We start from the raw sequence: 13345 nt of genomic DNA on the forward strand, positions 1-13345 counted from the left end.
ATTTCCCTAGTTATTTCTGAGGTTCCTTTCTCATAAATCCTTCAAATTCTCAACCTAGGTTATTTGAAAACTTAGAGGCCATGAGCAGGTGAGGGTAAAGAGGAACATGAGACACCTAGGTTTGCATTGCCTTCTAAGTGACTTCTCCCTGCACACTGACTTAGAGATCCATTAATACAACAAGAAAACTGCTTTCTGAACATCTACTATGTTTTAGGCACACAGGTGAGAGAGTAACAAAATCTATTAAGACAAGAGCTCTGCCTGGAGAAGCCCATCCTACAGGGGGTGAGACAAAAACTCCAAGGGTCTTCTAATCCCAGCACTGATGTTAGCAAGTAGGGACCCAGGTTGCAAACCGAGGGTCTCAGGATGCTTCAGCCTGCGCATGGAAGCCCCTCAGCTCTGTGGTCTTTAATCATTCCTCATTCTCACCCTCCCCAGGTTCTTTCTGCAAACGAGCACATGTCCTCTGGCAAGCTGAAGGAGCAGTTGGCTGCCTGACCAGCCATCTGTTGCTGCTCTTCATCGGGGGAGGAGCAGGTTAATGCCTTGGCTGCTTCTCAGTCACCTCATCCACAGTGTGTCTGTCTACCCCTGCCCAAGATGCGGCTACAGATGTGTGTGCCCATCGGGGCCACAGTCTCCTGTTCCATGGGATAGAGATAACAGAAAGCAATTCCTGGAGCTGAGACAGACAGAGAGTGAGAGAAGCCACTTGTTTTGGGCTCTCCCGGGTCCACTGGCCACAGAGTTTAATGTTTATCCATCTGAGGCCCTTCCTGGATTCCTGCTCTCTGGAGCAGGTATGGGGGGGGGCACGGTCCAGCCTCCCCCATTCTGAAAGCCTCACTGCCGCGGATGTAGAGAGGCTGTTTGTGTTTATTTCCCTGGCCTGTGAATCCCTTTGTCAGTCCACCTGATAGCAGTCTAAAATAAAATGAAGAGAAGAAACATTTGTCGGAGAAAATTTCAGCAATATAAAAGGCAATAGGAGGAACAAAGAACCAAGTCTGGGTGTTGAGATAGGCTCATTCTGAATAACAAATAAGAGTGTCATTTAGTTGCCATAGCAACATAGGAAACACAATGAAAACAGTGGAGCTTAACCGCGTCCCTTAATGATGAATGGGCAAGGCTCTTTGAAATACTGAAAGAGGAATCACAATGATTCCCTTGCGTCTTGAGCCCTTTTCTTTCCCCTGATTCACCTGATACTCCATGTCATAGCTGGGCAGGATAATGCGGCCATGTTTCCACTCACTGCCCTGGTCCTCACGGATGACCCAGAGGAGTTTGCTTTCCTGGCTGGCTTCCCGAACCACCTGCAGCGCCACCCCGTGGCCGCCTGTAGCTTGGTACTGGAACTCCATGCACACAGGGTTTCGGGGCAAGTGCACTGGTGGGCTGATGAGCCGCCCATACTGGCCCTCTTGCCGGCTGTCACTCTGTAGTCTCAAGAAGTTCTTGTCATCTGAGGAAGACAAATCCAAATACAGGTGGTAAGTGCTTGGGAAACACACCACTTTGTAACTGCGGCCCCTCCATCAGAAGGTCGGGCTGGAGTTGGGGTGTTTTTGGTGTTTTGAAACGTGTTGGGTCTTGCTATGTAGGTCAGATTGGCCTTGAACTTACAACCTTCCTGCTTCTGCCTCTTGAGTGCTCTTACTACAGGTGTGTGCCACCATGTGGGGCCTGCTGAGCTTTTTTCTAAGGCTCCCTCAGAGTCCTGATTCAAATGTTGCGTCTCCTTGAAGCTCTTTCTTCCTTCTTCAAGTCACATGGGTCCCTGTTCCCGTTCTCTGGATCATTTGGGTCACGTCTTTTTCATATATAGTCCCTGCCAGGGTCAACTTGAAACCTTGCCTGTGTACAAGCTTGTCTCTTCTCTCTAGATTCTAAGAGGCCTGACCCATGTCTTATCCATCTCTGGCTTACCCAAAGGGTCAATGCTGTCTATTGAACTGAATTATAAGGGGACAGTTTATAGGGGTGAAGCGGCTGCTGGATTGGAGGGTGACTCTGGCCAGGTGGCTTATGCTTCGAGCCTTTGTTGTCTGGCTGGGCACTGTCCAAATGGAAGACATTAAAAACCTTCTGCCTCTGCCAGATGATGCCAAGGCCTCAGTAACTGTCACCCAGACACTCATTTCAACCTAAAGCAGATCGGGGTGGGGGTGGCCGGACATCCCACTTTCTTCCTGAACTTGGCTTTTCCCATGCACACACAGCACCAGCGGTTTAAGAGGTATGGCCATTTTCATAACGAAGGCTGTGTGTTTAGCAGAGAATATACATGTCCCGGGAAATTAAGGTTCACTGTCCAAATGCTTCAAGAATGGCCTTTTTGGCAAATTGGTTTTAAACCCATCTGAACTTATGCAGAAGGCTGAGCTCTCGTTACGGTTGGCAGCCCCTAGGCCTTGCAGACACGTGTGCAGAGATGGGCAACTCCAGCCTGCGAGCAGAGAGCAAATGTGCAGAGGAGAAAGGGGAGGTCTCACAATCTGCCTTGGGCACTGAGACATGCATGGGTCATGGTCTGCTAAATTCCTCTGCCAGGCGGGCAAGGGGGGCAGGGACATATTTCCAGTATGTAACCAGCTTGGGTTGTGAGTGGGTCAGACACTTCCGGTTCTTCTTAACATGATGTCACATTAGCCTGAGACGTGGGCACAGAGCTTTTCCAGTCAATATTGATGGTGGGACCTTTGGTTTGCTGTGGAAGGACAGGCTCTCATCCCAGAAGCCTGGGCGAGCACCCTCTCTGGGATGGGGATGTCTGATTTGCGGCTGTCACATCTGGGGGCATCATCTTGCTAGGTGAGGACTAAGCCTATAGCAGACCTTCCAGCAGCAGGCCTGTTCCAGGTACAGATAAGGGAGAGGGGCCGCCTCCAGAGCGCGACGTTAATGGTGGGGTCTGCCGAGGAAGGGTTGCTGATAGCATCACCAGACACTCAGTGGTCCCCCAGCCCTCTGTTTCCCCATCAGATCTTTCTGCTACCAATATTAATGATAATAATTACAACTCAAGACTGCTTTGCAGGTTACAAAGCACACGAGCGTATATTATCCCATCTCATGCTCGCTCTACGCTTGCAAGCTAAGACATCTAATTTTACTTTGCACACAATGGAGAAACCAAGAAAGGTTAACGGATCTGGCCAAGGAGGAAATGATTGTCCATAGGTAGAGCCCGGACTTAACTGAGGGATACCCCACTTTTCTGCAGTAAACTCTTTATTTCAGCTGTCTGCATGGCTCTTGCCCCAAATCCTTTCAGTCACTCTCTGTTTGAGGAAAACCAGCTTCCCCCTAGGTCTGCTGCCTCGCTGTCTCAGCCTGCCTACACCTCTTGGTTCTTCCTCTTCTCCACATGGCCCAGCTCTTGGCACATGTAATACTCACCCCCACTTTTTCAGCAACTCAAGTATTTGTTGGCTATACCATTGATCTTGCACCTTTAAAAGGAGCTGAGGTCACTTTCCATGGTAACTACCCACCACCTGATACTCTTAACTGGGTCATATGTGTCTTTGTACCATCTAAGATTTTTTTTTAAATATTTTTTATTTACGTAATGTATATGTATGTGCATATGTTTACATGTGTGCATGTGTTTGTGCATATGAGCATACCTCAGTGCACACATGGAGGTCAGAGGAGTATTTGCGGGAGTTGGTTCCTTCTTTCTACAATGTGGGTTCAAGGGCTGAAGTCCAGCCATTAGGTTTGGTGGACAGAGGAGTATTTGTGGGAGCTGGTTCTTTCTTTCTATCATGTGGGTACAGGGGCTGAAGTCCAGCCATCAGGTTTGGGGCAAGCCCATTCTCCTGCTGGGTCACTCCACACTCTCCCGTCCCAGATTGTCTTGCACATATAAGGTTTAATACTGTGTGCCTCGCCTTTTCTTAGTCCATGTATATCACACTACTCAGGGAAATTTGATTTCATGAATGAATAAATGAATGAATGAGAAACACACAGAGGAAGAAAGAATGAGGACAGAGGGAGAATCTGCTAGACTCTGCCAAGCCTTCAGATTCACGCAATCCTTTTGCCATTGCCTCTGTTTTCTTGAGCCAACAGCCCCCTTTTAAAGGTGAGGCAACCTCACACCAGGGTAACCTGTGTAGGCACCCAGTAGACTGGCAGGCCAGTGAGGGTCCCCCGATCCTCTGTGCTCCAGTAACTTCTAAGTCCTTCCTTTCCCCACCCCATCTACAAAGGAAAGCACGTTTGAGAGACTTCTAATTCAGCCTTCTCCCTTCACAGTTTCACAAATAAGACCCGCTTGCTGCCTGAGAATTGCTTGGCGGAAATTCTGTCACTTGTGTGAATTTGCATTCTTAAGCAAAGGAATCATAGCAGAATGCTTACAACTGGGAAAGCCAAGAGCTTGCGGGATGTGGAATGGCTGGCTGCGAGGATTTATCCGGGTCTATCTTAGCTAGCCACCCTGTCATTAGAACTGAGCCAGGCCAAAGGCTTCCCAGTCAGCTGGTCCGGAGCCTCCGAGCCCCCTCCTTTCTTCTCCCCCCTCCCCTCACAGTAGGCTGATAATCAGTATGCATGATTTACAGGACCACGGCAAGAACCGAGTTAATGCTAGTGGCGTGCTAAGCACGAGCAGCCGAAGGATCATAATTCAGCGCTGACGTCTGAGCTAATCCACGCATTTGTAGAGTCTCCAGACAAGCAGGCCTCTGGATTTCACTCGGTTAAATCATTTGTGCCCCACTTGTCTGTTAAGTGCTATGAGCTCCAGGGAAGAAAGATGATATGTAAATTTAAGGAATTAACAGGCGACATCAGTCAGAGGGACGCTGAGCTGCAAAACATCCCTGCCTGTCATGAAGAGAGGCTTGATTAGAACCAGGGACACTGTGAAGGGAGAGGCTCCGACCAGGAAAAGCTCAAGGAACGGGAGAGAGAGAGAAAAAGGTAGAGACTGGGGATGATGGAACTGAACAGATACTGTGTGAGACTGGAGTTTCTCCCTCAGGTACCATCCCTGCGCAACAGAAGTCAGTATTCCCAACTCCTGCTCAGGTCCTGCAAAGGAGCTCAGACTGGCCCTGAACTCAAGATCCTCCTGCCTGCTCCTCTCAAATCCTGGCATTGGAAATGTGTCTCCCACTCCATAGCAAGCTTATCTTCTCCATTTCTAGAAGGAAACTGAGGCTCGGAGATGTGAGGCCATATTTCCAGGACTGATGAAAACAGGATCTGAACGGAGATGGGCCTGAGGAAACTCGCTGGCTCGTCGTCACCTGGGGTGGAATCCTGGCCTGAGGCTCTAAACCTTTGAAAGCCTTAGTCTTCCCATCTGTACAATGGATATAAAAGGGTTGTAAGAATGGAGCCTGTACAGCTCTTGAGTGGTAACAAGGCTGTAGCAAGAGATTAGCTGAGCTACTGATACCTCTTCACACACTGTTGCCCGCAGGCCAAAGACCAGCAACCTGGGGAAGCCAGTGCAAGATGCAAAGGTATGGGTTATCTCAAAGAGGGCTTTGACATTCTTTGAAATAAGATGATTTCTCAGACTGTCTCAACTATGGGAGCCAGCCAACTCCCTTCTGTGAGCATCTATAGAAGATGGGACAAAATGGGATACTGTCTTAGATCTTGACTGGGGACACCCCCCTCTCTCTTTCTCTCTCTTACACACACACACACACACACACACACACACACACACGACTACTAGCATAGGCCAGAGGAAGTATGCAGGGACATCCTGACACCATGCCATCCATCCATCCCTTCAGAAAGGTCTTTTCCAGCCACAGCCCCAACTGTCAGGAACATCTCAAATTCAGCTTACACTTCCTGCTGTCCTGTGGACACACTTCCTCCATCCAGTGGAGGATGCAGCCAGTTTCTATCCTCTGACTTAGAAATATCTTCACTCATAAAGTATTAAGAAGTCCAGGGGACTGGGAATATGGCTAAATAAATAAGGTATTTGACTCACAAGCTTGATGGCCCACGTTCAGGTGCCCAGAACTGAGGCAAAATCTCTCTATAATGTACCTCTACGTGGAAATGGGTGGAAGACATAGGGAAAGCAAAGGAAGCTTCTTGGCTGGTCTGAGGTGTATTAGTGAACAAACACGCACTGTTCAAACAAGACGCAAGGTAAAGACTGACACCAGAAGGCACACACACACTCATGGGGGGAGGGAGGGCAAAGAGAGGGGGGAGGGTGGAAAGAGAGAGGGAGAGTTAGAGAGAGAGAGAATTAAGACCTTTAGTCTGTGCTTCTCCAGGAAACACAACCTTAGCTCCTTTTAACGTCTCCTCTCTGGGTCTTCATGGGTCTCCTTGACCCCTCTTTGGAGTTAAATGCTTCATCTCTCATTCAGTTCTGGCACTCCTGCATTCTCAAAGTGAAGACCGTTCTGAAATATTCCTTGTGGCCTACCTCTGCTAGATGCTAAGCAAGTTCCCAGAGGCTGGCAGTTACCTGGTAGAAAGAAGGGTTGGCATGGCATGGGACAGGGTTGCTTTATGACTTGCCTTGCCATTAGGGAGAACCCTTTGAACTGTCAAGGATTTGCTCTAATATGACAAGTGGCTAGCTAGGACCCGACCCTGCCTTCCGGAAGTTTCCTTCTTGCTCTGTGTTTGATGGCTAGGAAACTGGCAATGGATAGCATCCAACAAAAAGACAATGGAAAGGAAGTGCACTCAGTTGTCCAAAGAGAAGGAAGAAATAAGGTCCCCGAGATTCAGTTCCTGTCCTCCTGAAGGACATATTTGGGAGGCATTTGCTGCATTCTTGACTCAGTTGTCACCAACGACACAGAGCAAGCGACCACATGGGAATGAACAACACAAATTCAATAGGGCAGCGAGGAAGTGCAGAGGTCAGTCATTCAGGCACTTCTCCCGATGCTGTCTAAAGAAGGGTCGCTTGATATTTCACCTGGCGATTTATGACCCCATCTGGCTTCAGCAGCTTAAGTGTCCTATGGCCACGTGACTGAGGCTGCGCCAATCGCAATGAATTCAATTGTGTCTACTCCCCTTTAACAAACCCGGGAATAAATCACCAGCTTGATCCTCCTGGCTATCGCAAAGCCAAACACGCCATCTGTCCCTCACACACATCTCCTGGCTAGCATCTTGCCCTCCTACTAGAACAGCCATCTGAAAGAATATTTGGCAAAGCAGGAGACAGAGCCTCTTAGTATAGGTCATACTGAAAACATGAGTCAGCCCCTCAGCCGGCCTCCCAAGGTCAGCCTATCTCTGCTAAGGTCCTCAAATTAACAAGCAGTTAAGGGAAACATTGACTTTGGATGAACTCGGCAGGATGTTTTCAAGGTTTATGATAGAACATTCCACGGACATTTAAGTCTTCAGCCTGGCCAGTCCTTGCAGGCAGCTACCTGGAGATACTTTTTGGATGTGTCAGCTTCCACAGAAAGTTCTGCCGTGTAGATAGCTCTGTTCTCATTCTGACACTTGCTTATCAAGTCGGTCCTTCGTGGTTTTCAGGAAACGGGGATAGCAGCTTCTCTCTCGTCATCTTTTCCACACAAGGAATGTATTTCTCCCATCGTACAAGAGGCCTCTATTCTTTGTCTAGCTGAAATTATCCCTTGACTATTGTTTATTTTTAGCTCATCTCTCCCTGTCCTTTAGTAATCTATTACGGGTCCATAGCCCCAGTTTTCTGTCCTCCAGCAACCCCCTTTGAAGGTGATTCAATCGGAGGTAGTGGTTCTCAACTTGTTGACCCATTTGTGTGTGTGTGTGGGGGGGGGGAGTCAAATGATCCTATCACAGGGTGGCAAATCAGATATTTACATTGCGATTCATAACAGTAGCAAAATTACAGTTATGAAGTAACAACGAAATAATTTTATGATTGGGGCTCGTCACAACATGAGAAACTGTATTAAGGGGTTGCTGCTTTGGGAAGATTGAGAACCACTGTACTGAGGCCATTCAAGGGTCTGAATTTGCCAGCTGATACCTGATTTTTTTGAGCTCAGAGAGAGATTTTTAGATTCAGAATTTCAAATGCATGGCTAGCTTACTGTCAAAACTCAAGCTTACTGTGAGCTCATCCTTCCGCTGTTTCCTTTGATTTCTGCATAAACTTGTACCAGCCACATTCAGGCACAGTTCCCTTTTATCCTCTCCCTTGCACATACACGGTGCATCAGAGCTCTGGTCCCCCACTCTGCTGGAGCTCATAGCAACCAAATCTGCATCCAAACAACTCCAGTGAGCAATCAGCAGGGTCTACTTCTGATATTTGAAGGGCAGCCAACATGTGTAAACTCGAACGTTTGGATTCTTGGCTTACTCCCACTAGAGCTTTCTTCGAACCCGAGCGGAGGCACAGTTGCCTCGGCTCCTTCCCTGAGCTGGGCAGAGATCCTTCATAAGGGTGTCCTAGTCCAAGCAGGCTTTGCCTGTTTTCTTTAGATGCTTTCATGGCTCTTGGTCCGTGAAGCAAAGTAACATTGTAATCGCACTTCACAAGGTCAAACAGTGTTTAAAAGAGCATACATTCCAGATCCCAGTGGATCACCCAGGAAGCTGTGGGGGAGGATCCTGTAATCTATGGTCTTACCTCCTCTCCTCTCGCTCCCTTTCCCCCCAGTGGAGCTGGGAATTGAACCCAGATACTCCCAGACATGAGGCAAACACTCTGGCCACTGAGCGACAACCTCAGCTCTCCTTTTTTTTTCTCCTTTTCAGACAGGGTCTTGCAAAACTTCCTAAACTGGTTTTGAACGCTGCAGCCCAGGCGAACCTTAAACTTTCAGTCTTGCTACCTCAGTTTCTCAAGTAGCTGAGATTACACGACAACACCACAACTCCCAGGTCTTACCTCATTCTTGACAGTCATAATGATCACAGAAACAACAACTATCAATACTATTGGTATTACTGTTTACTTAGAATACTGTTTCTGTGTGACCCCCAAATAGTCCTTAATGCTATGTCCCTTGGAAATTTCCCACGGCTGCGGAGGGAGACAGAGTGGCATACATAGGAAAGTCAAAATAGTGGCTACCAAGTACAACACTTCAAGAACCAGCTCAGGCAAATTCATCCCCCTAACTCATTGCTTCTTGGTTTTCACTAAACCAACTTACAGAAGCAACAACAAGGATGTTGCCCTGCTTATGTCCAAGGTGCTGGAGCAGTACTGTTTAATACAGTATTGATGATGACGTGGTTCACGTATAGACAATGTAGTCCCTGCATCCCTGAAAAAGGACCAGCGCCACGGCAGGACTGAAGAGTCAGCAGAAACCATTTTAAAATTATGAAACTCTTTAAACTTATGATATAAATAGCCACAAACAGTCGGGGACTCCTTACCCAACACTGGAGAACTGGATACCAGACCCACCCTATCACCTCAAGGGGTGCTTGTATCCTTCCTTATAGACCCAGCTCTCATCATTCTTGGAACTGTTTATATCAAAGCGTCAGAGCATGTCTGTAGAAAATACGTCTGTTCTGCTAAGCACACGCTGCCGCTGCCTTTGTAGCTTCAGAGGAAGGCAAATGACTTGTCAGAGAGGCTGGACAGGCTCCTCGGCTACCACCAGGGGGGTCACTGAGTTTGGAACACATCCTCCCCCCCCTCAGCGGGAGGGGCATTGGTATGAACACACTTTAGGGAGCTCAGCCACAAGAGCTAAAAAAAGAAATTCTGAGTGGCTTGAAAGACTGATGTTGGAAAACAAAAACAGTGGAATGAAACCAGTGAGTGTCTTGTCAGCCTGGAGCAACCATTACCACTAGACAAAGGGACAGAGCTAACTGCGGGCTTAAAAGGGAGCAGAAAAAGGAAAGAGACCGAGAAGACAACTCAATCAGAAAACATCTGAGCAATGTAAGTAGTTTCCACGGACACTTGTGTAGTGTTTCAACATGGCCATACTGCCCCGCCCCGTTTCCCTTCATCCTTCCTTCTCTCAGCCATGGCGTCTGTTTACCTCCTTATGAAGTGAAGCCTGTTGTGCGCATCCAGAGAACAATGGCTCTGGCCTCTCTTTGTGGAATAGCACAGGCGGGTGACACTGTGGCTCTCAGGTTTGGGGACAGGCGCCAGGCCTTCTGCACCCATCAGCGTCGTCCCCGCCCTGAGCCCAGCACAGCTGTTTCCTTTCTCACTGCTAGAAAGGGTTCTATCGTCTGCTTACAGTGTGATTTGGAGTTTTGTAAGCAGGACAGTCGGAAACAGAGAAGATGGGTGTTCTAATCATCCGAGGATAAAGGGAAGGATTCCGAAAACAAAACTGTGACTTTGTTTCCTGGGGTCAGGTCACAAGTCGCTTTCCTAAACTCCAGTGGTTCCTCTACAGGAGAACAAGCGTTTTCCTTCTCAACGTTAGATCCAGCACTTCCGTATCGCCCTACTTTTCTTTCTGTCCCCATCTATCCTATTCATCAAAGGTTGGAACATTGCCCATTCCTTAGCCTGCTCCCAGAAGCCCTCTCCAACTGCAGGGCGGAATGAATCAGCTAAAACGAAGACAAAGACTATAATTTCCCAACCAGTAGTGAAGCAAGGGTCAAGGGACCAGGTACTGAGGTGAGGGTGGGGTCTAAGAAAGTGGGTAGAGGTGCAGACTATGGCAGAGGGGAGGCGACAGAACTGCTGCCTGCTTGCTGGTGGCCTTGTAGTCTAGGGCTAGCCTCAGGCCTCAGACATTCCCAGAGGAAACCTTTTTAGAAGTATGCGGGGGGGGGGGGGGGGGGGGGGGGGGGGGGGAGTCAGAGGATTAGAAAGGACTAAAAGCAGGGCCTGGATAAGAAATGATCAATCCTCCTACTACACAGAGTCCATGTGTACAACCTTAGTCAGAGTGCCCCAGCCAAGCTGCACCTTAGAACCCTCCCCTCCTCAATCCCTATCTCGCCTTCAGACAAAATATAAACACATGCACACATATACCTCATTCACCTTCCTTACATTCAGATAAAGATGGGGGCTGGGAAAAACCACCAATTAATTGGACCCAGTCTCAAAGGAGAGGAAATGAAACGAAAAATCCTGGTTGGGTTATAAAAATAAGTATTTTTCTTCCCGACATGCAGGAGGCTCATTATATTAATTAAACATTATTGCCGAGAACAGGACCGGGAGGGGAGTAGAGCTGGGGCTGGGGTAAGTGCTCTCTCTCCTGTGCCTGAGGCTGTGGTGATCCTCAGATACAATCTCTCTGAGCCGGCACTCAAAGGCTGAAGAGATAAACACTTGAAATAGGAAAATGTTTTTCTTCAGAGCAGATGCTGTGACCCTCTGGGAAAGCAACTGTGGGCTATGGTGGAAGACTGGCCCCAAGTGTTCTTCTAAGCCTTCCTCCCTCCTGGAACTCCTAGGGACCGGGCACCATCAGCGCTTGGGTGAGGGCAGCTCTGAAGAAGCCGGGAGAGGGGAGCCCCTCCCCTTCTCATTTTCTAGTCTTTTCCCAGTGATCCTCATCAACATTTAGCCTGCTAAGTTTCCAGAATTAACCCCCTTTTCTCCCAAAGGCTTGTTTATGGGCATCTGAGAGCCAGGCAGGAGGTGGATGAAAATTGAAAGCTAATCAGAGTGTTTTGGACCAACGCATACTGGCTTGTGAACACTACTTGTTAAATTTTCTGAAACTTTACTAGCCAATTAAATATAATCATTATTAAAAATTACATAAGCTATATTAAATTATATTAAAAAGGAGAATAATAAATACCCTCAACTCAATATCTCCTGATCATTTCAGTATATTCGTCTCCAGAGGTAACTTAGGTTCCTTGCATCTGTAGAGTGAAAATACACTCCCTGAGCCCCGTCATTGCATGTCCCGGCCCCACCCCGTGTTTGTGACCCATGAACTGTGGGGAGAGTATTTTTACCACTGAATGTGTGTGCACCTTATCATACAAGTTTGGGGTTTTGTTTCAATCCCTGGAAAGCCTATTATTAAGACATTTCCAGAAGGCACCAGAGCTGGCTGAGGGAACAAGAGGACACTGGAGGATGTCTACCATCTCCTCAGAATCTCCCAAGGCTGTTTTCTCTCACTTATCCTGGTTTCTCTTTCTCTTTAGCAACTTCAGACTGGCCTGAAATCCTGAGTAGGCTAGGAGCCATCGACCAGCCAGGCATGTGCGGATGGATGTCTGTGGGAAAACTACCCCGTGGTGGGAAGCTAGGAAGCTTGCAAGGGAGTCAGGATGATGATGGAAGGCTGGCCTTCCATCTTTCATAGGATGTCTCAGCTGCCTTACCTGGAAATGTTCGGTCATTGGGGCTGGCACTGCCGATCCAGGTGCTTCTGAGCCACTTGGCATGGTCGTACATCCAACCACAGGGCTCCTCGGGGAAATCAAAGTTGCAGTTGAATCCAGAAGGGAGTTGTAAATCTTTGTCTAAAAGGAGAATAAAAGTAACCAAAAGGCCAGCAAGCAAAGGGGCCCAGCATGCAGCCACAGCGACACCCTTCAATGGTTGGCAAGGCCTCAACATGAAGCACAGAGAGAAGGGGTTCTCTTTGCTCATTTATTTCTCTCGTCTTGGCGATTGCTGACTTTTGGGTTAGGCTTTGGTCTCATCCTTCCCAGCATGAAAACCAAGTCGGCCAGTGGTTCCCATAGTAGGCAATTATAAAGAGACCCCCAAATGGCTTCAGGGTCTAATCAGCCCCATCTGTCTACCTCATACAGGTGACAAGTGGGGAAATTGCTACTCCCTACGATGCCAGGGAAGAATGTCTTCAGCGGACTGCTGGCTCCTGAGAGGATCATCTCAAGTCCTGCCAGTCGGGCTCTCAGAAGTGATGGGGAGACCTCAATGCCAGGGAACTTCTGGCTGAGACAAAGACACAGCCCTTATTCCGGAGGGATGGGATAGTTTGGCGTTGTCAGGAGGGAAATCTAATATGTTAGGAGTGAGAATGATGGGCTGGGGCACCCTTGGAGCCGCCCAGCTCAGAGCTGAGTAGGATGGGGCGTGTTTTTATCTGCTAGGTTGGGGGCTCAGGCCTGTCATGCCAGTTACTGCACAGTACACGTGGGGAGCCCCTGAGAGCTGAGAGGGAAGAAAGTGTTCTCTTGCAGCCCCACAAAGTGACCACAATAGCTCACCCTGGCTGCTCTAGAGAGTTACCTACTTGAGTCCAAAGGTGGAACCAAGTGGGTTTTCTCTGGGGTTCCACCCAGATCTATAAACCCAGTATGAGTTAATGCTAACCTTGGAATTAATAGGGGGTGGTACAAAGGTGGTGAAAGAGAAAATGGGAACCCAAACCTGGATACTTGCCAGGACAGGGGATGGGGGGTCTTTGGCCTTCTCACTTCCCTTCCTAAGTTCCCA

General features: G+C 48.3%; 1 protein-coding gene across 4 annotated transcripts in view; it reads right to left on the reverse strand.

The window, feature by feature from the left end:
- The window catches only part of Nrp2 (neuropilin 2), a 116978-nt gene that overhangs the window by 33396 nt on the left and 70237 nt on the right, over positions 1–13345 (reverse strand). For all 4 annotated transcript variants that reach the window (XM_057753711.1, XM_057753703.1, XM_057753693.1 and 1 more), the window contains exons 12-13: positions 12262–12402; positions 1212–1474 (exon numbers count right to left, since the gene is read on the reverse strand). In XM_057753711.1, coding sequence (XP_057609694.1) covers positions 1212–1474; positions 12262–12402 — 404 coding nt within the window. The remainder of the gene's footprint in view (positions 1–1211; positions 1475–12261; positions 12403–13345) is intronic.

This window comes from Chionomys nivalis, chromosome 2, assembly GCF_950005125.1.
Source record: "Chionomys nivalis chromosome 2, mChiNiv1.1, whole genome shotgun sequence".
Lineage (NCBI taxonomy): Eukaryota > Metazoa > Chordata > Mammalia > Rodentia > Cricetidae > Chionomys > Chionomys nivalis.